The sequence below is a fragment of the Muscardinus avellanarius genome (assembly GCF_963383645.1).
Source record: "Muscardinus avellanarius genome assembly, chromosome: 15".
NCBI classification, from domain to species: Eukaryota; Metazoa; Chordata; class Mammalia; order Rodentia; family Gliridae; genus Muscardinus; species Muscardinus avellanarius.
The window spans coordinates 89,231,111-89,254,215 of NC_137801.1; the positions used below are offsets into that span (position 1 = coordinate 89,231,111).

General features: G+C 60.0%; 1 protein-coding gene across 1 annotated transcript; it reads left to right on the forward strand.

Moving 5' to 3' along the window:
- Window positions 1–9,776: 9,776 nt before the first annotated feature.
- On the forward strand, window positions 9,777–17,165 carry ZAP70 (zeta chain of T cell receptor associated protein kinase 70; the record flags this gene model as incomplete). Its single annotated transcript, XM_080711456.1, has 12 exons — window positions 9,777–10,178; window positions 10,566–10,726; window positions 12,044–12,182; window positions 12,254–12,341; window positions 12,424–12,470; window positions 12,657–12,702; window positions 13,191–13,383; window positions 13,608–13,814; window positions 15,489–15,681; window positions 15,755–15,895; window positions 15,975–16,087; window positions 17,042–17,165. 12 exons carry the CDS (start codon window positions 9,777–9,779, stop codon window positions 17,163–17,165), a joined length of 1,854 nt encoding a protein of 617 aa, XP_080567582.1.
- Window positions 17,166–23,105: the final 5,940 nt, after the last annotated feature.

The window sequence follows — 23,105 nt, forward strand, 5'->3', positions numbered from 1 at the left end:
AAGGAGCGCTGGGTGGGCACGGAGGGACCTGCAGGCAGGCTGGGGAGTTGCTTCCTGGGGAAACTCCGGGGCTTGATGACCTCTTGGGTGCTCAAGGGGAGAAGAGGGATGTGTGGGGGAAGGCCCTGACGGTCTCGGGGCCCTGGACACCCCATCTAAGGGCGTGGACACGAAGCCTGGCTCCCTGGTCCACGGGAGTGGTGCAGCTGTGTAGGGTGAGCGGGTTGAGGGAGGAGAGGAGAGGAGAGGAGGACGAGGAGGGGTGCTCGGTCGGTGTGGCCATGCAGCTTGGGGGGCGAGGGCTGGGCTCTGGACCCCGGGAAGACGCCCTGTCTCGTGTTTGGGAACCTCCCTGCCCTCTCCCGGCTGTGCTGGGGCTCCATCCCAGCCCTGGGCTCCCCGCGGATGCCGCCCAGCCTGGGAGCCTCACTCTGAACCTTTAGCGTGGCCTAATTTAGCGGGTTCTCCTCCCCTGGGCCATGAGGCCCCCTGGCGAGAGCGGGGCATTCCCGTTCCCCGCAGCCCGCCTTCAGCACACACAGGTGTCCCCTCCTTCCTCTCGTTCAGATTTGGGGTCCCCGTTGTAACCCTTCTTCTCCAGGCTCCCTGCCTGCTGCAGGCCGCATCTCTGTGCGCCCGGAAACCCCCTCTGCTCTCCCCTGAGTGCGGCCCACGATTTTCCTTGAACGCAGCACTCTGTAGCCTGGCCCCGAGCTTCAAAGGCAGCCCTCCTTCCTGTCTTCGCTGCAGAGAAGTAGGTTGCACCACAGAGGCAGAGGCCGCAGCGAGGGCCTCGGGGCCAGGCCTCCCCGCCCGACCTGGTGAGTGGCCGGCCTCGGGCCGGGTGCCAGTGTGCTGTGGCCCCCCGAGAGGCCGGAGCGCCGGGCAGCGGGGGACCGAACTGCCCCCAGGTGTGAAACCGGCAGGATGTGACTTCCGTGTCCCACCCCGTGTGTGCAGCGGTGGGGACTCGGCTCAGAGCTGGGTGCAGGGTGACAGGGACACCTGGGTGAGCTTTCGGGCCCAATTCTCCCGCCAGAGCCAGCTCTGCTTCGTGTCGGGCCAGACCCACAGGTGGCTTGCCGGCCTCGACGCCCGTCGGCACATCCCCAGGTACGTCTCCGGGCAGCCTTTGGGCGGAGGAGGACAGAGCGTTTGCCAGGCCTGGAGGTCTCTGGGGAGGACGGGGCTGTGGGCCTGGGGTGGGTGCTGGCTGGCTGGGGCAGGAGGAGGACTGAACTCGTGACCACCCTGGGGTAGCAGGCCACTCCCTCTCCAGACGGTGGGCCCATGGTCGTGCCCAGGGGACACGGATGCCTGCTGGGTCCCTGACTTCTCACTGGGCCCTGCTGGCATCCGTAGCTTCAGGAAGACGAGGGCCCGCGGGCAGGCCCGAGACACTGGAGGAGCTGGGGCTGCAGGTGACCTGGGAGCTGCAGGAGCCCCCAGGAGGGGCCGGCCCACGGCCTTGCGTCCTTGTCAAGATGCTTGGCCTCTCTGAGCCCTGGCTTGTATGCACCGCTCAACGGTGGAAATATGGGCGCCTAGTGGGTGCTGTTCTGACTGTTGGTGAGGGCTGGGAAAGGTGCCTCAGGCACAGGCAGCCCTGGCAGAAAAGGCAGGGAGCACACAGTAGGTGCTTAATAAAGCCTTACCGAGAAATCGGGGCCAGGGACTCCCGGCACGCAGGTCCTAGGCGCCACCGTGAAGTGCCTCCCCCTGCCCGAGTCCAGAGCTGCTTCTCCCTCCCTCCCTGGCCCCACACCCCAGGTGGTGGGGTGGGACCCTGGCCAGTGGCCGGTGGTGCCATGTGGTGCTGGGGCGGCCCCAGAGCCCGGGCTGGGCTCCATGCTGGCTGCCAGGCTGGCGCTCAACCTCTCTGCCACCTTGTCCCCAGGGAAAGCTGACAGTGTTGAGAAATGTGCGTGTGTGTGTGTGTGTGTGTGTGTGTGTGTGTGTGTGTAAAATATATCTGTGTGTATGTATACACACACATACACACAATTCACACACTTGTATTAGGGATTGAGTTCAGGGGCATTCGACCTCCGAGCTATACCCCCTCCCTTATTTTTTATTCTTTATTTTGAAACAAGTTCTCATTAAGTTGCAAAGGCCTCACTAAGTAGCTGAGGCTGGCCGCAAACTGCGATCCTCCTATCTCAGCCTCCCGAATGCTGGGATTACTAGTGTGTGCTACCACACCCAGCTACAGACCTTTTATTTTATTTTATTTATTTATTTTTTTGTGGTACTGGGGGTGGAACCCAGGGGCTTTCTACCTCTGAGCTATACTCCTAGACCTATTTTATATTTTATTTGGAAACAGGGTCTCACTAAGTTGCTGAGAGCCTCACTCAGTAGCTGAGGCTGGCTTCGAACCTGTGTGATTCTCCTGTCTCAGCCTCCCAAGCGCGGGGATTACAACCGTGTGGCACCACGCCCGGCCAGATTAATTAATTAATTAGGTACTTAGGATTGAACCCAGGAACACCCCAGTTCTATTTTATTTTTTATTTTGAATATGGTCTCACTAAGTCGCTGAGGCTGGACATGAACCTTTGATCCTCCTGTCCCAGCCTCCCAAACACTGGGATGGAGGGTGTGCACCCCCCATGCCCAGCCCTTTCTTTCTCTCTTTCTCTTTCTCTCTTTCTCTCTTTCTTTCTTTCTTTCTTTCTTTCTTTCTTTCTTTCTTTCTTTCTTTCTTTCTTTCTTTCTTTCTTTCTTGCAGTACTGGGGATGGAACCCGGGGACATCCTACCTCTGAGCTATACCCCCAGTCCTATTTTTTAGTCTTTATATATTTTTTATTTTTCGGGTGGTATTGCGGTTCCTAGAAACCCTTCTACCTCAGGGCTACACTCCCAGGCCCATTTTATATTTTATGTGGAAACAAGGTCTCAGTGAGGCTGGCTTTGAACCTGCGCAATCCTCCTGTCTCCGCCTCCCAAGCGCGGGGATTACAAGTGTGCGCCACCACGCCCGGCATAGTCTTTATATTTTTTGAAACAGGGTCTCACTGAGTTGGGAATGGCCTCCCTAAGTAGCTGAGGCTGTCCACAAACTGCGATCCTCTGGTCTCCGCCTCCCGAATGCTGGGATGACAAGTGCGCCCACCATGCCTGGCAGCCCTCCTTTTCTTGAACTGAGAAATGGGGATTAGAGCTCCCATTTGGCGGCGCAGCAGTGGACGTTCCAGTCGTGGAAAATGCGTGCTCGCCAAAGGCTGCGCACAGCCCCTCACGCAGAGGTCGCTGCCGCCCTTGTGTGCCTAACAAACACTTGTTGGAGAAAGCGGGGTCTGTGAAGCCAGGAGCAGATTGGCCCTCCGCCGCCAGCGGCCGCGGTGTGGGGGATCCGAGGAGGCGTCCGTGGGGAGGGGTGGCAGAGGGAGCGGGGCCCGTGGTCGGGCGGAGGGGAGAGCCCACGGGGAGGCCCCTCTGGAGAGGCCGCTCCCCTCCCGGTGCTGGCCAAGCTTCCAGGCCCAGCCGGCAGCCCCTCCCGTGACCCTCGTCCCTCCCCAGACCGCGCCCTCGGAGGCGTCTGGGTCACAGCGCCTGGCAGGAAGCCTTGTCAGTGGCGTCTGGCCTCCCCCATGTGTCCTGGGCACCCCCACATGGTGTGCTGATACGGGTGGGTGGGGGGATACAAGGTCTCCCCTCCCACCGTGTTTACGGCCTGGCAGGACACAAAGGTGTCATTGATACACAAGTCACACAGGAGGCTGGGGTGGAGGTGGAGAGGGAAGGGAGGCTGTGTTAGAGGGAGGCCTGGGAGAGCGTCTCAGGGGAGGGGACGGTGGGGTGGGGGATACTGGAGAAAGAGCCCCGGCAGAGGGAATGGGTGGTGCACGGCGGTCGACTCCACCTGGTGGTTCAGGGGGCTGACCAGGTACCTCAAGGGGGCTGAATGGCTGTGGAGGACTGAGTGAGGCCGGCGTGCCAGGTCCCCACCCCAGGGCTGCGGTGAGGACCTGGACTTCTCCCGAGTGCGGGAGCCCTAGAGGCCTGGGGCAGGAATGCGCTGGATGTGTGGGGTCCCGGAGACCCTCCCACGTCGCCCCGCTCTCTAGACAAGACCTGGCGAGCCTGTCCAGGGGCAGGGCCATGCCAGTGCTCTGCAGTGGGTCTGTGAGCCCGTGGCTCCAGCCCGGTCCCCAGTGTCAAGAAAAATCCCCGAAGGAGGCTTTTGCCATGGACGGCGCACACAGCGCACCTAACTGCCGTCACCGGGGCTCACGGCGTAAGCAAGATGGCATTTTGCCGCGTAATGAATGTCTGAGCCGGGTCTGCTGGGGATCGGGAGCCCACTGTGGCCCAGGAACGAAGGGACAGGAGTCACGGCCTCACAGGACACACAGGGAGGACGAGGGGGGCAGAGAGAGAGAGAGAGAGAGAGAGAGAGAGACAGACAGAGAGAGAGACAGAGAGACAGAGAGAGAGAGAGAGAGAGAGAGAGAGAGAGAGAGAGAGTAGAGAACCAGGAGCGGCTGGGGCACAGCGGCGGCGGGTCAGGAAGCAGAGGGGTGGGCAGCGGGCGTCTGGCCCGTGCCTGGCGTGTGTCCGCGGGTGGCTCCGGGAACCTGCAGGCCTGCGGCCAGCCCCTTCTGCCCTTGTTCCCTCGGCCCTGGCCGCCTCAGTCTCCCTCCATCGCTCACACGGCGTGAGCTGGGGTGTTAGGCGCTCAGTCCACGTTCTGTGGAGCGGCAGACCTCAAGGCCGGCTAGCTGCACGAGGGCATCACAGCGGAGCGTGTCCTTCCGCTCAGGTCTTCCCAGAGCCTTTAACGGGCTTTCCATGGCATTGGGAAACACATTTGAAGCCAGGCGTGGTGGTGCACACCTGCAATCCTGGTACGTAGGAGGCTGAGACAGGGACCCTAGGTTCAAGGCCAGCCTTGGCCATGTGGCAAGGCCCTCAGCGACTAGAGAGACCCTGTTTCAAAATAAAACATAATTAAAGAGCCGGGCGTGGTGGCTCACGCTTGTAATCCTAGCATTTGGGAGGATGAGACAGGAAGATCACGGTTCGCGGACAACCTCAGCTACTCAGTGAGGCCCTCTGCAGCTCAGTGAGACCCTGTTTCAAAATAAAGAAAAAAAAATAGGGCTGGGGTGTAGCTCGGAGGTTGAATGCCCCTGGGTTCCATCCCCAGATCCGGAAAAAAAAAAAACCCACAAAAACCAAAAACCAAAAAAACAGGGCTCCTCCTGGACTCCCCGGCTGCCAGGGCCAGCGTCGCTCGGCCGCCCCGGGGCCACCCAGTGGGGTGGACAAGCTCTCTCGGGTGCGCCTCTGTCTCCAGGGAAGGCTGTGGCTGTGGGCCCGCGGGAGGCTGCAGGCCGGCCCAGCCCTCTGAGAGCCAGTGCTCCGGGCCTGACCACCTGCCCGGTTCCCACGCCGCTGGCCTTTGCTTCTCTGCCTCCCCGTGTCCTTCTCAGCGCCTCTGGCCACGGGGTCCCTGGGGGGCTCAGCCCCGTGTCTTACTAAGGAGGTGCCCAGAGGTGGACGCAGAAGCAGGGCTGGGTGGGGCCGTCGCTTTTCTGACTGGCGTTGGCGGTAGACAGGAAGCAGGGCAAGCCGAGCTGCCATCTCGGCCGCCGGGCTCTGACTGGTCCCTATGGCCCGCCTCGCCATCCTCCTCCTTGGCACACCGCGGGGTGGAGCTTGTCACGCCCCCCCTGGCGGGGGCAGCGGGTCAGTGTCACCCCTCACCCCTGCGGGAGCCCGCCCTCCACCTCCCCTGTAGAGAGGAGGCACCGGAGCAGGGCCTGGGAGAAACGGTCCTGCCAGCCGCCGCCGCACAGGGTGGAGGAGCTGAGGCCCAGGAGGCGGGGAGGAGACCCAGCAGGTCCTGGGGTGTGGGCAGCCTGGGGAGAGGCCGCGGGGTTCAGCCACAGGCACCCTGCGAGTCAGGTCTGGATTTCAGGTTGTGTTAATAGAAACGGTGCAGGTGAAGGGAGGTGAAACCAGCACAGACCAGGTCAGGCCCGAGATCTGGGTGGGCGAGGGGTGGGCCGCGGGAGGAGAGAGGGCAGGAGGAGCCAGCAGGAGGGGCAGCCTAAGGGCCGGGCTGGGGTCACTGCCATGGATCACCGGGGACCCAGTATTGAGGAGGGGCCGATGCATCAGCCTGGGGGGCAGCAGAGGAGACAGGAGTTGGGGGGGCCAAGGAGCAGAGGCAGGTGGAGAGGGCCCTCAAGCACCTTTCCTACTTCAGTTACTATTTTGTAAGGACCTGCCGAGTCTCTGCGTCCCAGCCCTTTCCCCCTTAGGAAAGTTGCAGCCGGGCGTGGTGGTGCACGTTTGTCATCCCAACATTTGGGAGGCTGAGACAGGAGGACCGCAGGTTCAAGGCCAGCCTCAGTGGCTTAGTGAAGCCCTCTGAAACTTAATGAGACCCTGTTTCAAAATTTAAAAAGAAGCCGGGCATGGAGGCGCACGCTTGTCATCCCAGCATTTGGGAGGCTGAGACAGGAGGATCGCGGTTCGCAGACAGCCTCAGCAGCTTAGTGAGGCCCTGTTTCAAAATAAAGAATAAAAAATAGGGTGGGGATGTAGCTTGGAGGTAGAATGCCGCTGGGCTCCATCCCAGCACCACACACACACACACACACACACACACACACACACACACACACATACACACATACACACACACACGAACCCACTGTATCTATCCACCTACCCTCCATCCTTCCTTCTACCCACACATTAATCAGTATGAATTTTTGGAGGCCTTTCAAAGAATGTCATCAAGGCCTAACAACGATCGATTTTATGGTCTGTTTCTCTTTTTTAAACTGGGGAGAGGGCAAATATAAGGAATGAGAGCATTTTTTGTGTGTGTGGTACTTGGGATGAAACCCAGGGGCGTTCTACCTCTGAGCTACATCTCCAGTCCTATTTTACTCTTTTATTTTGAAACAGGGTCTCGCTAAGTTGCAGAGGGCCTCACTAAGTTGCCGAGGCTGGCCTCAAACCTGCAATCCTCCTGCCTCAGCCTCCTAAGTACTGGGATTACAGGCTTTAGTCACCACGCCCAGCTGAAATGAACACATTTCAAGTGTACATCCTGAGTCTAGGTTAATTCGGACACTTGTTGTCTTGGTCAACATTCTTCACGCTATAATCCAAAAGACCTGACCACGCAACTGAGAGGAAGGAGATTCATGCGTTCCCTTTGATTTTTTTGAGAGTCCTGGTTCAGGCTGTGTGAGGCCGGGTCTACGGGATCTTGGGGCAGCAGGGAGGGAGGGAGGGAGCCAGGCTCTGCACGCGGAGGCCAGAAGCAATGAACGAGGAGGAGGAGGAGGGAGGCAGAGTCCAGGGCCACAGCCCGCAGACCCTCCTCAGCAGCCGCGCCCACTTCTAACATTGGCCCTTGTTCCCAAGAGGGCTGGGGCCATCCTGAACCCTAGCCGGGCAGGTTTGGTGGGCACGCTTGTCACCCCAGCATTTGGGAGGCTGAGACAGGAGGATTGTGGTTCGCAGACAGCCTCAGCAGCTTAGTGAGGTCCTGTTTCAAAATCAAGAATAAAAATAGGGCTGGGGGTGTCCCTCAGAAGTAGAAAGCCCCTGGGTTCCATCCCCAGACCCGCAAAATAAATAAATTAATAACCCTAACCGTTACACCTGTGTAACCCGACGCCTCTCAAGACTCGGCGTCATCACCCAGGAAGTCCGGCGTAGACACCTTCCCCAGCTCCCCACCCACCCTGACCCCATCCCGCCGGCCACCCTGCTGCCGCTGCCCGCTCCGTCCCAGCCGGCGCCCTCCTGACGGACGTTCGCATTAGCGGGGCGCTTTCTAAGGACTTGCCAAGGAAGGCGGGGCAGGGCGGGCACTGCTAAGGGGGGGCGTCGGAGTCTGGGGGTGCTGAGGGAGCCAGCGCCTCTGATGGTCCCGGTCTGGGCGTGGCCCTGGGCCTCCCCCGCTTCCTACCTGGCCCTCCTCAGCGCTCTGAGCGCGGCCCGCCACAGTGGCCTCTTTTTCTTTTCATATCACTATTTCCTGTACGATCCTGGGGTGATTTTTTTTTTCAGTACTGGGGATGGAACCCAGGGGTGTTCTACCTCTGAGCTGCACCCCAGCCTTCTTTTTTATTCTTTATTTGGAAACAGGGTCTCACCGAGTCGCAAAGGTCCTCACTAAGTAGCTGAGGCTGTCTGTGAACCACGGTCCTCCTGACTCAGCCTCCCAGATGCTGGGATGACAAGCGTGCGCCACCACGCCCGGCTCCCCTGGGATGATTTTTGAATGTGGAGGTGTCTTACCTTTGAGCTATGCCCCAGGCCCCCTTTTTAATTTTTTTTATTATTTATTTATTTATTTTTGGTGGTACTGGGGGTGGAACCCCGAGGCTTTCTGCCTCCGGGCTATACTCCCAGACCTATTTTCTATTTTTTATTTGGAAACAGGGTCTCACTAAGTTGCTGGAAGCCTCACTCAGTAGCTGAGGCTGGCTTCGAACCCGTGCGATCCTCCTGTCTCAGCCTCCCAAGCGCGGGGATGACAAGCGTGCCCACCACGCCTGGCCCGGCCCGGCCCGGCCCCCTTTTTTAAAATCTTGAAACAGGGTCTAAGTTCCTGAGGGTCTGGCTCAGCTGCTGAGGCTGACCTCGAGCCTGCGATCCTCCTATCTCAGACTCCCAAGCACTGGGATCACAGGTGTCACCACTGCCCCTGGCCAGAAATGAATTTTGTTTCTATTTTTTCATCACACTCTTCCCTTTGACAGAGTGTCATCTTCCGGAGGGGAAGGAGGGGCCAGTCTGCCTCCTGCATTAGCGCCCCCCACACAGAGCACGAGACACGAAGCTGGCAGTGCCCAGAGCGAGGCAGGGCATCGGAACCCATGTGTTTTGCTGGGCGTGGTGGCGCACCCCTGTAATCCCAGTACTCGGGAGGCTGAGACAGGAGCGCCTCAGGTTTGAGCCCAGCCTCTGCAACTTAGGGAGGCCCTGTTTCAAAATAAAAGAATAAAATCAGGGTGGGGGTATAGCTGGGTTGTAGAATGCCCCTGGGTTCCATTCCCAGAACCACACACACACACACACACACACACACACACACACACTCATGCAATTGGGAAAAGAATGGATGGATGCAGTGTATACTCAGAGTCCAGGACTCCAGGGTGACGGAGGCCACCACACGCAATAATGCAAGGAAACAGACAGGGGTTTCCTGGGGAACGAGCTCGGGCTGGGGTCCGAGTCTCATCCCGTGGAGTCTTGACAAGGACCTGAGCCTTTGTTCCCAGGCGGTTTTATCCATTTCAGTCACTCGGCTGTGACTTACAAAGGGGTTCTCTTCAGACCAAAAGGAACCTTTGCTGCTGTTATCACAGCAACGGACAGGACACTTGGTGCCCCCCGTTTGGGTCGTGCCTCCTGGGGTTGGTTAGAGTTTTTCGTCCTGACCCAGGTGCCAACACTGGCGCTTAACTGTCAGTTGTGTTCCTGGGAAACTGAAACTCGGGCCTAGCGTGTCTGCTGTATGGATGAGGCCTGTCATGGCTGCACTTTGGTCCTACAGCAGGTGCTGGTGTGTGTGGGCCGGCCGGGATGTGGGGGGCCAGCTGGGTGCCCGCGGGCCCTGCACGGGCCTCTGACAGCGGCGAGGGGTGCGGCCACCCCATCAGTGCCCGGCAAGCTGCGGCTCCTCCCGGGTTAACTCTGGTGGAGCTGCAGGGGCGCGGACGCCCCACTTTTGGGCTGGGAAGGGCGCGCAGGCCCGACGTGTGCCCTCGACCGCAGGCCGTGGCGGCGATGCCGGACCCCGCGGCGCACCTGCCCTTCTTCTATGGCTGCATCTCGCGGGCGGAGGCCGAGGAGCACCTGAAGCTGGCGGGCATGGCGGACGGGCTGTTCCTGCTGCGCCAGTGCCTGCGCTCGCTGGGCGGCTACGTGCTGTCGTTGGTGCATGACGTGCGCTTCCACCACTTCTCCATCGAGCGCCAGCTCAACGGCACCTATGCCATCGCGGGCGGGAAGGCGCACTGCGGCCCGGCTGAGCTCTGCGAGTTCTACTCCCGCGACCCCGACGGCCTGCCCTGCAGCCTGCGCAAGCCCTGCAACCGGCCCCCCGGCCTCGAGCCGCAGCCCGGCGTCTTCGACTGCCTGCGTGACGCCATGGTGCGGGACTACGTGCGCCAGACCTGGAAGCTGGAGGTGCGTCCCCGCCAGGCTGGGGCCCCGAGCCCTCGGCCGTGCTGCCCCTGGCAGGTGGGACCTGGGGTGGCCTTCGAGGTGGGGCCTTTGTGGTCCCCAAGTGAGCCACTGAGCCAGACCCGAAGGCGGAGGCCGCTTGGGCGTGGTGGGCCAGGCTTCACTAGGGGCAGCCCCAGAGCCAGGTGCCGGGCCAGCTGCGCTCTGGGCAGGCGGCCCACTCTGACCTGGCTGGAGTCCTCTGCCCAGCTGGGCCTCCTGGGCTGGATCAGGCAGCAACAAGGGAGAGAACTCTCCGGAGTGCACGGGATAGGTGGGGGAGCTCAGACAGGGCGGACTCAGGGATGGGAGGGGAAGGGGCTCCAGCCTGACCTCGCCCTGCGCCCCCAGGGGGAGGCCCTGGAGCAGGCCGTCCTCAGCCAGGCCCCGCAGGTGGAGAAGCTCATCGCCACCACGGCCCACGAGCGGATGCCCTGGTACCACAGCGGGCTGACGAGGGAGCAGGCCGAGCGCAAACTCTACTCCGGCTCTCAGACTGACGGCAAGTTCCTGTACGTGGGCCTCGGGGGGCCGGGGCCTGGGCACTGTGGTCTCTGATGCATGCGGGCTTTGGTGGGAAGGTGCCTGGGGTCGGCAGGCAGGGCTCAGGGGTGGAGGGCCTGCGTGGCTTCTGCGCCAGCCCGCACGTGGCCTGGCAGGTGGCAGAGCCCTCTCTCCGTGAGTCCCAGGCAGTTGTGGGCTAGCCTGGGAACCTGGGAAGTAGGCACCCTTCCATGCATTGATCTTGTGCTGCCCAGGCTGGGCATGGCCACAGCCGGCCTTGTCCTTTCCTCGGACTCCGGTGTGGAGAGGTGGGGACAGATCCCTGAGCCCTCGGCTAGTGAAGCGGCAGGTGGCAAGGGGAGCACGATTCCCCTGCTCACCATACGCTCAGAACTACGCCTGGCTCTGAAGATTCCCGACACCCTGCACCCGAGTGGCCGGCCTCTGGCGCCCCCTACTGGCGCTCAGTAACTCCGTCTCTGCCTTCGTAGCTCTGAGCCCCCAGCACCAGCTGCACCCCCATTGGAAAGCTGCATGTATCCTGGAACTTCTCCTTGGTGCTAGTGGCGCCAACCAGTTTTATGGGGGCTGTTGGCTGGTTTCACGTGACCCTCATTGGCCCCTGCGCATGCGTGCATGGGTGTGTGTGGTGTACACTCCGGGATGGTGGCGGGTCCCTCCTGCACAAAGGCACCTTCAACGCAGCCAGCTCTGGAAGATTTGCATATCTGTTTTGACAGATTCCCGCGGGCAGTCAGGGGTCCCAGGCTAGATGACCAGCCCGCAGCTGATTTGCACGAGTGCCCTGGGGCTGTGGCAGCAGCGCTCACCTGGGCGGGTGTGTTCAGAAATGACTTTTCCTCCCCAAGATAATGGCTTACATAACCTGTTGAAGGCTGAGGACCCCTTGTGAGTGTCTGTTTGCACGATGGCCAGCTGTCCCCCTGTGGAGGTCAGGCGTGTGGCCGGGAGACCCGGCGCAGGACCAGTGTCTCCCAGTAGGGGGCAAGTGTCTGGCCGGGGCCGCTGTGGAGGACCAGGCGGCCCCCGGGTGTCCTGTCCTCTGTGGTCGAGCCTCTGGTCACGGTGGCTGAGTGTCCACGGCGAGCGGCCACGTATCCCCCTGCACATGCGTGGCCGCGCGTCTTTTCTCGGACAGTATGTGTTTCTTTGGGAACTTGGCCACTGTCCCTTCTGTCCCCATCCGTGGCCGGACACCAGGCGGCGTGGAGGTTCCCCGAGGCGCAGGAGGTCCTGGGGTGTGTGGGGACGGGCGCAGTGGGCGGCCCCTGGCTGCAGGGCCGACGCCGGTCCCCACCCTCCAGGCTGAGGCCCCGCAAGGAGCAGGGCACGTATGCGCTGTCCCTGGTCTACGGGAAGACCGTGTACCACTACCTCATCAGCCAGGACAAGGCCGGCAAGTACTGCATCCCCGAGGGCACCAAGTTCGACACGCTGTGGCAGGTAGGCCGCCCGTGTTGCGGGGAGGCGCGGTGTGGGTGCTGGGGCTCCGGGGCTGACGCCCACTCCTGCAGCTGGTGGAGTACCTGAAGCTGAAGGCCGACGGGCTCGTCTACTGCCTCAAAGAGGCCTGCCCCAACTCCAGCTCCAGCACCGCCGCAGGTGAGGGCGGCCGGGAGGGCGGCCGGGGGCAGCCGGGACCCCCACCCAGGCACCCCACCCACCCTCGCCTCCCGCTTCCCAGGGGCTGCCGCTCCTACTCTCCCAGCCCACCCCTCTACCTTCACGCAGGTGAGTTCGCGGGGGGGGGGCTCTGGGGGGCCTCCGGGACTCCTGAAGTGGAGAGTGGGGCCGCTATGGGGAAGGGGCTCCCACCGCGCCGTCCCCGAGGGTCCTCATCTGGTATGGGTCTCATGAGAGGCGCCGGCCCCGGCGTGGGCCTACTTACTGTGCTGACGCCGTGACCTTTAGCCTCAGAGACGGGTGGACACCCTCAACTCCGATGGATACACCCCTGAACCAGGTGAGCTGGCCAGGTAGACGTGTGCGTGGGGCGAGGCCAGCCCCCAGTGATGGCAAGGCGACGGGGAGGAGGTGGGCAGCTCCCCCAGGCCCCACTGTGGGCAGCGCGGACACCTGGGCTGCGGGGCTGCGTGTGCTCACGTGGCCCACACACGTGTGCCTGGAGAGGAGCGGCTGTGGCTCCGTGCACGCCGGGCGCCTGCCTCGGAGGCCTGGCAGACATGGCTGTGCGGTGCACACAGGCACAGCGGCAGGCCCGGCACAGGGGCTGGCATGTGAGTGCATTACACAGTGGCACACCATGTGGTGGCCTGATGTGACGTGTGTGACATGCACACGCCTCCAGAGCACCCGGGGCAGCGAGTGTGTGCGCACACAGGTGTCCGTGTGCTCTGGGGTGCACCCGTGTCCTGGGTGCAGGCCTGTGGGGCTCGGGCCGCCCCGTGCACTCCCGTCCCTAACTGGGAGCGTGGTCGTGTGTGCCGCCAGTGTGCCTAGTGGCCCCGGAGCAGGCCCGGCCCACGCCCATGGACACCAGTGTGTACGAGAGCCCCTACAGCGACCCCGAGGAGCTCAAGGACAAGAAACTCTTCCTGAAACGCGACAACCTCCTCGTGGCTGACATCGAGCTTGGCTGCGGCAACTTCGGCTCCGTGCGCCAGGGCGTCTACCGCATGCGCAAGTATGGCCGCCTGCCCGCTCGGGCCCTGCGGGCGAGGGAGCCGGGGTGGTGCTGGGAGCGGACTCCGAGAGCGGCCTGCACGCTGGGGCATCTGGGGGGGGACGTGGGAGTCAGGGACCTGGGGGGAGCTTGGGCAGGGCCGCAGAGCAGAGAGTCTGCAGCGGGACCGCGGCTGGCGCGGGCTGTGGCTCAGCCTGCACGCCCGGGGCCTGGGGCCCGCGCAGGAAGCAGATCGACGTGGCCATCAAGGTGCTGAAGCAGGGCACAGAGAAGGCGGACAAGGACGAGGTGATGCGGGAGGCGCAGATCATGCACCAGCTGGACAACCCCTACATCGTGCGGCTCATCGGCGTGTGCCAGGCCGAGGCGCTCATGCTGGTCATGGAGATGGCCGGCGGCGGGCCCCTGCACAAGTTCCTCGTCGGGAAGAAGTGAGTCCCGGCTCCAGCCAGCCACGGCGCCGCCAGGGCAGGGTGCGGGTCCTCGCTCTCACGGGGTGTGTGCACGTGGGCACCCGTGGGCGCACACTCATTTGCACGCCTCAGTGGAAGCACGCACACACACGCACGCACACGCACGCGTGCCCCACCGCGTGCCCTTCTCAAGGACCAGGTGGTGGCGGCAGGATCTACCCCAAAGGGCTGTTTGAGGACGTGCGTGGACAGAGGGTTGGACACGCTAGTTCCGTCGTTGCTGCCAGGCCCTCTGGCCGAGCTCATGAGCCACGGGAGTCGCTGGTGGTCATTGTCCATGACCTGGAGCAGCGCCTGCGGCCCATGGCTTGACTCTACCGCAGGGTTACATGCACCTGAATATACGTTCATTGGTGCGTAGTAATTATCCATCATCACGAGGTTCTTAATATGGAGACGTGCGCGCACAGGGCCCCTGGCTGCCCCTCCCCGTGCGTGTTAGTGAGCCTGGACTGATGCCCGCACACGGGGCCAGAGCACTTGGAAGGCTTCCTCGTCAGGACCCTCCTCGCCCTCCCCGCCGCCCTCCCGGCCTCCCACGGCCCCGGCCTCTCCCTCCTTATTTACCTGAAGTCCCTCGGGCTCCCAATTTCTCGCTGTCTTCCACATCCAAGAGAGAACGACAGCTCTCCTGGGCTCTCTGAGACGGGCTAGTCCTCCAGTCCCCCCCGTCTGCCCGCAAACGGCATCGTCTTGCTAATCTCCAGGGCCGGGTAGAGCTGCAGTGTGCGTGGGGCACGGTTTCTTTACCCGTTCACTAGGTGGTTCCACCATCCGCTGCGGTGACGTGTGCATTTGGCGCCCTGGGCACGCACGTGTCACTACGGGATTCTGCCTTGAATTCTTTTGGAAAGATACCAAGGAATGGTACAGCTGGCTCGTACGGTGGCTCCATTCCTAGGCTTCTGAGGACCCTCTATTACCGACCTCCCCCGCGGCCCTGCTCATTTGCAACCCCACCAGCCCTGTCTAAGAGTTTCTATTGGCCGGGCGTGTGGGCACGCTTGTAATCCCAGCATTCGGGAGGCTGAGACGGGAGGATGGCGCTTCGAGGCCAGCTTCAGCTACTCAGTGAGGCCCTCTGCAACTTAGCGAGACCCCGTTTCAAAAAAAAAATAAAAAATAGGGCAAGGGGTGTAGCTCAGAGGTAGAATGCCCCTGGGTTCCATCCCCAGACCCACAAAAAAAAAAAAAAGAGTATGTTGGAGATGGTTCTGCGGGGAGGAGCGGGTACAGGGTTGGGGTGTGGGGTGCAGGCAAGGTCTGAGCCGGCTGAGGGTGCAGCAGAGGGAGCGTGAGCCAGGGGAGCCCCGGGCGGTGGACGCGCCGTCAAGGGCTCCGAGCGCCCAGCCTGGTGGCGTGGGCAGAGCAGTGGACGGGGGCTCCCAGGATGCCCTGGACTCCTGGAGCGGTGGGCCTGCTTTGGCTGTCTCATCTTGGTATCACCACGAGATGCTCCCCAGGGCATCTGCCAGCCGAGGGGTGGTAGCCCATGGGTGACACTTGGACCTCTGAGGGGACCAGGGCAGGCTGTGCCTCTCTGACACCTGTGTCCCCAGCCCTGTGCCTGGTGCACGGTGGGGGAGCAGGCCATCGGCGGCTTCCTCCCTGCTGACCTGCCTCCCCGCCCAGGGAGGAGATCCCGGTCAGCAACGTGGCGGAGCTGCTGCACCAGGTGTCCATGGGGATGAAATACCTGGAGGAGAGGAACTTCGTGCACCGCGACCTGGCGGCCCGCAACGTGCTGCTGGTGAACCGGCACTATGCCAAGATCAGCGACTTCGGCCTCTCCAAGGCCCTGGGCGCCGACGACAGCTACTACACGGTGGGTCCCGCGGCGGGGCGGGGCTGGTGGGCGCCGTCCCCGGGCCCGGTCCCAGCAGCGCCTCCTCCCCCAGGCCCGCTCGGCCGGCAAGTGGCCCCTGAAGTGGTACGCGCCCGAGTGCATCAACTTCCGCAAGTTCTCCAGCCGCAGCGACGTCTGGAGCTACGGGGTCACCATGTGGGAGGCCTTCTCCTACGGCCAGAAGCCCTACAAGGCAGGCGGGCGGGCGGGCCGGGGAGGGGCGCGGGCGGGCCCTCCCGGGTCCTCACCGGTCCTCGGCCTGCCTCCTACAGAAGATGAAGGGCCCCGAGGTCTTGGACTTCATCAAGCAGGGCAAGCGGATGGAGTGTCCCCCCGAGTGTCCGCCGGAAATGTACGCGCTCATGAGCGACTGCTGGATCTACAAGTGAGTACGAGGGGCCGGCGCCATGCGCTCGGGCCTCTGCCCAGACTCATCCCGCTCAGAGGCCTAGGTCAGGCCCTCCACACTCAGGACCCGGCTCCCCAGCAGCTGGCCTGCCTCACAGGGGCCGGCACCCCAGCGCCCGTCTGCACACCGCGGCCCCCCAACCCTCCAGCCATGCGCGGCTTGGCACACGGAGCCTGCAAAACCCAAGGCCAGCCATTACCCAGCACCCGGCACCCGTACTCAGGCCACGGGGCAACTCTCGCTGCGCCCCGCCCTCTGCCCTCATCGGCACCTGGGGACAACATGCTCGCGCTGTCACTGACTTCCTCTGAGTGCCCGAGCACCCCACCAGGCAGCTAACAGCAGCACACCCCACACAAGCCAGCACCCTACACCGATGAGGGGGCTTCCGAACAGGCCGCGCTCCACACGTGGGAGTTGACGCTGGGCCCCAGCAGCCCGACGAGCAGACACGGATGGGTTGCTGTGTCCCACCCCAGCAAGCGCCAACCCCGACACAAGACAACACCCAGGGGGGCTGGCCCTGCCACCCCAAACAGGCATGGAAAGCTCACACAGCACCGTGGCGTGGTCCCGGCCACACTTCTCGTGGCAGGGACCTGCTGCTCACACCTGCACCCACAGATGCCCCCAATGCCCTGGCCCTGCACAGTAGGACCCCTGCATCGGCACCCCAGGCCTCAGCAGGACTTGCTACCATCTCCCATGAACTAACCCCGCGCCTCCCGACAACTCATATCTGAATCATCCCGATATCTTGGCCACGGGTGGTGGTTCTGCACCTGAACTCCAGCTCCCTTCCCCCAGACCTCTCCTCTGCTCCCACCCAACACCCCACTTGTCTTCTGAGCCCTGAGACCCCCACGGCCAAGCTCTGTGCGTGGCCACCTCCTGGCTGCTCAGTGGCCGCACCCTCCCCATTGCCTGCAGGTGGGAGGACCGCCCGGACTTCCGAGCCGTGGAGCAGCGCATGCGGGCCTATTACTACAGCCTGGCCAGCAAGGCTGAGGGGCCCCTGCAGTGTGCACAGGAGGCCGAAGGCCCGTGCGCCTGAGCCGTGGAGCCCACGCGGGCGCAGCCATCTCCCCCCCCTCCCCGCCCTCGGCCCGCCCCAGGACCTGCGGTGTCCCCGAGGCCAGCTCCGGTCCCTCCCTCCCGGGGCTGGGCTGTGAGCCTCAGCCCCCACAGCCCTGTCCGTTCCCCTCCTGGCCCCTTGAGCTCATGTGCTGGCCAGGGCGGAGGTCCGGTCCTGAGCCCAGCCACCTCCTTCCTCGGCACCCTGAGTGGGAGAAACCAAGAGCCCTTGGGTGGCAAGGCTGTGGCCCCCGAAATAAACTCCTTCCTCTCTGTACGTGTGCCCTGCTCTTTCCTGGGGTGAGGCCGGGAGCCCGCAGAGGGGCGCCGGGCACTGGAAGGCGTTGATGAGAAGGCCCCAAAGCGGTTTGACTTGTGAGGGCCGAGCCGGGCGCGGGCCTGGGAAGATGGTGCTGGTTTCCCCACGCCTCCACCCTGGGAGCTGGGGCAAAGTGGGGAAACTGAGGCCAGGCGGTGCGAGGCCCTTGGCCGCGTGATTGGCAGGCCGGGGTGTGCTCCGTGGGGGTGGCGGCACATTGGAATACCCTGGGGAGATGGTAACAGGCTGCCGCCCCAGCCCAGCCTTGTGGGTCCCCAGGTCTACTCAGCCGGCCCCATCCTCTCTCCTGGGCCCCAGCAGCCAAGGCCGGGGTCTTCACCTGGACCCAGAGCCAGCTCCATCCTGCTCAGGAGGCCAGGCTCCACACCCTGGGGTTTCTCACATTGGGGTGTTGGGGGGAGAACCCAGCAGTGGGGAGAACTGGAACCAGGGCTCGGTTTCCTTCCTGGACACCCCCTCCCGCAGCTGTGGTGAGCTCCTTCCAGGGTTCCCACCAATTGCTCCTGCCCTGAGCCAGAGCGAGTGATTGGCTCGGGGAAGGGTGGGGACCGCTCAGAGCCAATGAGAGGCCAGCGGGTGCTAGGGATTCTGGGAAGGCAGACTATGCTTGAGGCAGGAGGCCTGGAGGTTTGGGAGGCCCGAGGTCGTCTTGTGGGTCGCGGGCGAGGGGCCGGGCCTTGGCACTCGTGAGCTGGAGCTTGAGCCCAAGTAGGTGGCCGCAGAGGGGAGGTTGGAGCCTTGGCGACACGAAAGCACCTTGTCAAAGCAGGACTGGGACGCCGGACGGCGCTGCTCACCCTGGGCGGGCCTTATCATCATTCTACTGTTTAAGGTCAAGTTTTAATCATTTAAAAATAAGCTTGAACTAGCATATTTGATTACTTATCCTTTTTTTTTTTTTTTTTTGGTGGTACTGGGGTTCCTGGAAGCCCTTCTACCTCCGGGCTACACTCCCAGACCTCTTTTTACATTTTTTTTTATATTTGGAAACAGGGTCTCCTAAGCCAGCGCGCGCGGCTGGCTTCGAACCTGCGCGATCCTCCTGTCTCTGCCTCCCAAGCGCGGGGATGACAAGCGTGCGCCACCACGCCCGGCGATTACTTATCCTTTAATAAGCTTTGCATTCTTAATGGAACTTAGATACTTAGACACGCCAGCAATATAGCCAACAGCAGACTCGTGCTGACATCCTGACCCAGCTGTGTGCCTTGGTTTTTGTTTTGTTTTGGTGGTACTAAGGATTAACTAAGGGGCATTCCACCTCTGAGTTATACGCCCAGCCCAATTTTCAAATTAAAAAAATTTAAAACAGGGTCTCACTCAGTTGCGAGCTGGTGTTGAATCTGCCATCTCCTGTCTCAGCCTCCCAAGTACTGGGGTGACAGGTGTGCGCCCTCACGCCCAGCTGCGCCCGGCCTTTGAGAGCAAGTCTGGAACTGAGGGGCATCAACCGCAGACTGTATCTTCCTGTGCTTGGGTTCAAAACTCACGAGAGCAAGGTACTTGTCAGGACAAAACCATGGAGCGCGTTACTTTAATTTTATCACTCTCAGTGACTCGGAGACCTTTTTGTGTTTAAAATTTAAAACAGCTGTTCCTTGATACTAGTGAGATATGATTTTCATTGGTAAATGAAAACCCTGAGCCGGGCGTGGTGGGCACGCTTGTAATCCCAGCATTCGGGAGGCTGAGACCAGAGGATCGCGGTTCTCAGACAGCCTCAGCTACTTAGTGAGGCCCTTTGCAACTCAGTGAGACCTGGTTTCAAAATAAAAGAATTAAAAAAAAAATAGGTCAGGGGGTGTAGCTTGGAGGTCAAATGCCCCTGGGTTCCATCCCCAGAACCACAAAAAAAAAAAAAAAAAAGAAAAAAAATAGGGCAGGGGGTGTAGCTTGGAGCTTGAATGTCCCTGGGTTCCATCCCCAGACCTGCACACACACAAAAAAGAAAACCCTGAATTTGAGTAATGTTAAAAATACAAGCATGTTTTCTTTTTTTTTTCTTTCTTTCTTTTTTTTTTTTTTTTGGTGGTACTGGGGTTCCTGGAAGCTCTTCTACCTCTGGGCTACACTCCCAGACCTATTTTTACATTTTTATTTGGAAACAGGGTCTCCTAAGCCAGCGCTCGTGGCTGGCTTCGAACCTGCGCGATCCTCCTGTCTCTGCCTCCCAAGCGCGGGGATTATAAGCGTGCGCCACCACGCCTGGAGTACTTTTTCTTTTTTGCAGGTCTGGGGATGGAACCCAGAGGCATTCAACCTCTGAGCTACACCCCCTGCCCTATTTTTATTCTTGATTTTGAAACAGGGACTCACTGAGTTGCGGAGGGCCTCACTAAGTAGCTGAGGCTGTCTGAGAACCGTGACCCTCTGGTCTCAGCCTCCCGAGTGCTGGGATGACAAGCGTGCCACCACACCTGGCTAAGCACTGTCTTTGAATTGTTTGAAAGGGGATGAATGGAGGCGTTACATCAGCGGGATGATTTAGTGGCCTCTGAAATTTTACTGTTTGCTGATATTTCAGTTGTATTAAAGTTCACTTGTTACTGAACTGAGCTTTATGTGATTACAAAAAATCACCAGAGTAAATATATTTTGACTTTCATATTTTTGGTAATTATTGTTCATTTCATGACTATTGAGGAATCAGACTGTTTTAGAGGCGGAATGTTTTAGAAGTGTCAAATGCAACAGCAGGATTGCAAACGGACTCAGGTGGAGGGTGCAGTTCTGCCACCGCACCCCGAGGCCGGCACTGTGCCCCAAGCCAAGGCCGCTGGGCTGCTCACGCCTGTCCTGTCCCCTCCCCGCCCGGAGGCGCAGGGCTCCTCCTGACCTGGCCCGGCCTTCCCTGCGCCTGGCAGGGCCTTTCCTCTGAGCGGCTCCGACCAAGCCCCTCGGTGTCCTCCCCACACGCGCTGTCTGCTAGGAAAGCTCCTACGCCTTGGGGGCTCAGCCCTGCGTCCTCAGAGGTGTGCGCTGGAAGGAGGAGGCAAGTCGTGGGGAGGGAACTAGACGCCCCCCTGCCTGTGGGGAGCCAGAGAGTGGGCGGAGTGGAGAGTCCTGGGGTGTAGAGAAAGGCCCCATGCCGGTCGGTCCCTTGGGCCGGGAGATGCGGTGGCTCCAGCTTTGGCCTTCCGGGGGAGTCGGGGGTCCGGTGGCTGGCTCAGAGGGGCGTCAGGGGCTCTGTTTTCCCCTCGGTGGGGCTGCCTGCTCCCTGGGGACCCCTGCTGGCCCCTGACACCTCCCGGCTGACACCCAGGAGGAGGCCACGAGCTGCGGCCAGAAATACGCTGACCCAAGAGGCTGAGGTGACTTCAAGGGGTTCTCTGGCGGGGAGGGGCGGCCCGCCCTCCTGTCCTCTTGATTTTTGTGGGTGTCGCGCCCCCATATTCTGCAGCTGGCCCCCAGCTCCCGCCTTCTTAAAGACTTTTTTTGAGGTACCGGGATGGAGCCCAGGGGCATTCGACCTCCAAGCTGCACCCCCAGCTCTATTTTTTCTTCTTTATTTTGAAGCAGGGTCTCACTGAGTTGCAGAGGGCCTCACCAGGTAGCTGAGGCTGTCCGTGAACCGCGATCCTCTGGTCTCAGCCTCCCGAGTGCTGGGATGACAAGCGTGCGCCACCACGCCCGGCCTGCTCTGCCCATTTTTAGACGCCTCCTTTCCTCTGTCTAGCCTTCGCACCTGAGACGCCACGGGCCCTGGCCGAGTCCGGCTGCCCTCACACGCCCTGGTGTTCCGCCTCCCTCCATCTCCCTGCAGATAACATAACTCGGCCCAGCTGGTTGAAGTGGATGGGCTCGGGCTCGGGCGCCTCCCAGGGCCTCGGCCTGCGCAGCCTCAGGGGGAGTTGTTCTAGGCTCTGGCTGGTGTTGAAGCCCCCAGCCCCCCTCTCCATTTAGACCTAAGAGTTTGTTTTACAAAATTGGGTGCTGCAACATTCTATGCACATCCACTTACGATCTAAGTTCTATCTCTTGTGGGCTGATTCCTGGATCCCTATGTAGTGACCTGTAAGTTTCTTTGCCGCTTTTCTCTTATAGCTTGTTTTCAGATTTAAGTAGAGCTGCTCTTGCTTGCAGTACGTCCCCACTTACTGACGTAATTTTATATTCTTTCACTCTCTATATAGCTCAATTGATGAGGCGAGTTTCCTCTAGGCAGTATATGGTTGGGCCTTTAATTTTTTTTATTTTAATTTTAATTTTTTTATTTTTGGTGGTACCGGGGTTCCTGGAAGCCCTCCTGCCTCCGGGCTACACTCCCAGACCTATTTTATATTTTTGAAACAGGGTCTCTTATGCCAGCGCGGCTGGCTTCCAACCTGCGTGATCCTCCTGTCTCCACCTCTCAAGCGCGGGGATTACAAGCGTGCGCCACCACGCCCGGCTGGTTGGGTCTTTTAAAAAGTCTATTCAGGCCGGGCGTGATGGCGCACGCTTGTAATCCCCATGCTCAGGAGGATTGCGCAGGTTGGAAGCCAGCCTCAGCTACTTAGTGAGGCGCTCAGCAACTTAGTGAGACCCTGTTTCCAAAAAAGTATAAAATAGGGCTGGGGGTATAGCCCGGAGCAAAAAAAAAAAAAAAAAAAAAAAAAAATTCATTCAGCCAGTTTGTTGTAGTTTCAACTAAAGAATTTAGTCTTACATTTAAGGTTATTATTGATAGGCAAGCACTTTGGTCATTTTGTTGATTTTTTTCTCTAATTGTTCTGAATATTCTGTCCTTCCCCTCTTGTTCACCTGTTCACCTTTGACAGTGTTTGATCATTTTCTACTTCTGTCCATTTACTCTTCTAGTGGGGTTTACACTCCCAGATACTTTCATGACAGTCATCGTTAACTTCTAGACGTAGGACGACTCCTAACATTTCTTGTAAGGCTGGCCTGGTGGCCCTTCAGTTTTTGCTTGTCTTAGAAGGTTTTAATTTCTCCTTCATTTATGAGGGGCATCTTTGCTGGGTAGAGTAACATGATTAGTAGTTCTTTTCTTTGTGGATTTGGGAATACAACATTGTTTTTTCTGGCCCATGAGGTTTTTGCTGAAAACTGCGCTGTTAGTCTAGTGGGGCCCCTCAATGTGACCTGATGTGTTCCTTTCAGTTACAGTGATCTGCTTGTACATCTGAAGTTTGTATGTGGTAGCTAAGATTTCTAAAGCCTTCCGTACATGTACCCTTCCTATGATCAGGGAAGTTTCCTTGCATACTGGGTATGCACTCAGGGACATCTTACCTCTGAGGAAGACCCAGCCCTATTCCCTATTTTTTTAAAATTCGGAAACAGGGTCTCACTAAGCTTCTGAGGCTCTTAAAACATGCATCATGTGTGTAGAAAAGCCAACAACACAATTCAAGGCTTTTGAAAAAAGCATCATTTATTTCAAAGTACAACACAAAGTTGTATTTTTAAGAAATACACATTCAATCTTGTACTTCAAGACTTGGCTATGTGCATTTCAGTTTATCTTTAAAATAAATTCAGGTATACAAATGTTACATACCTCAAGTACAAACAGCACAGAAAATGCAAATGGTCTCAACCGAATGTTTGCACATTCACCCACTGTTCTTAAGTTGA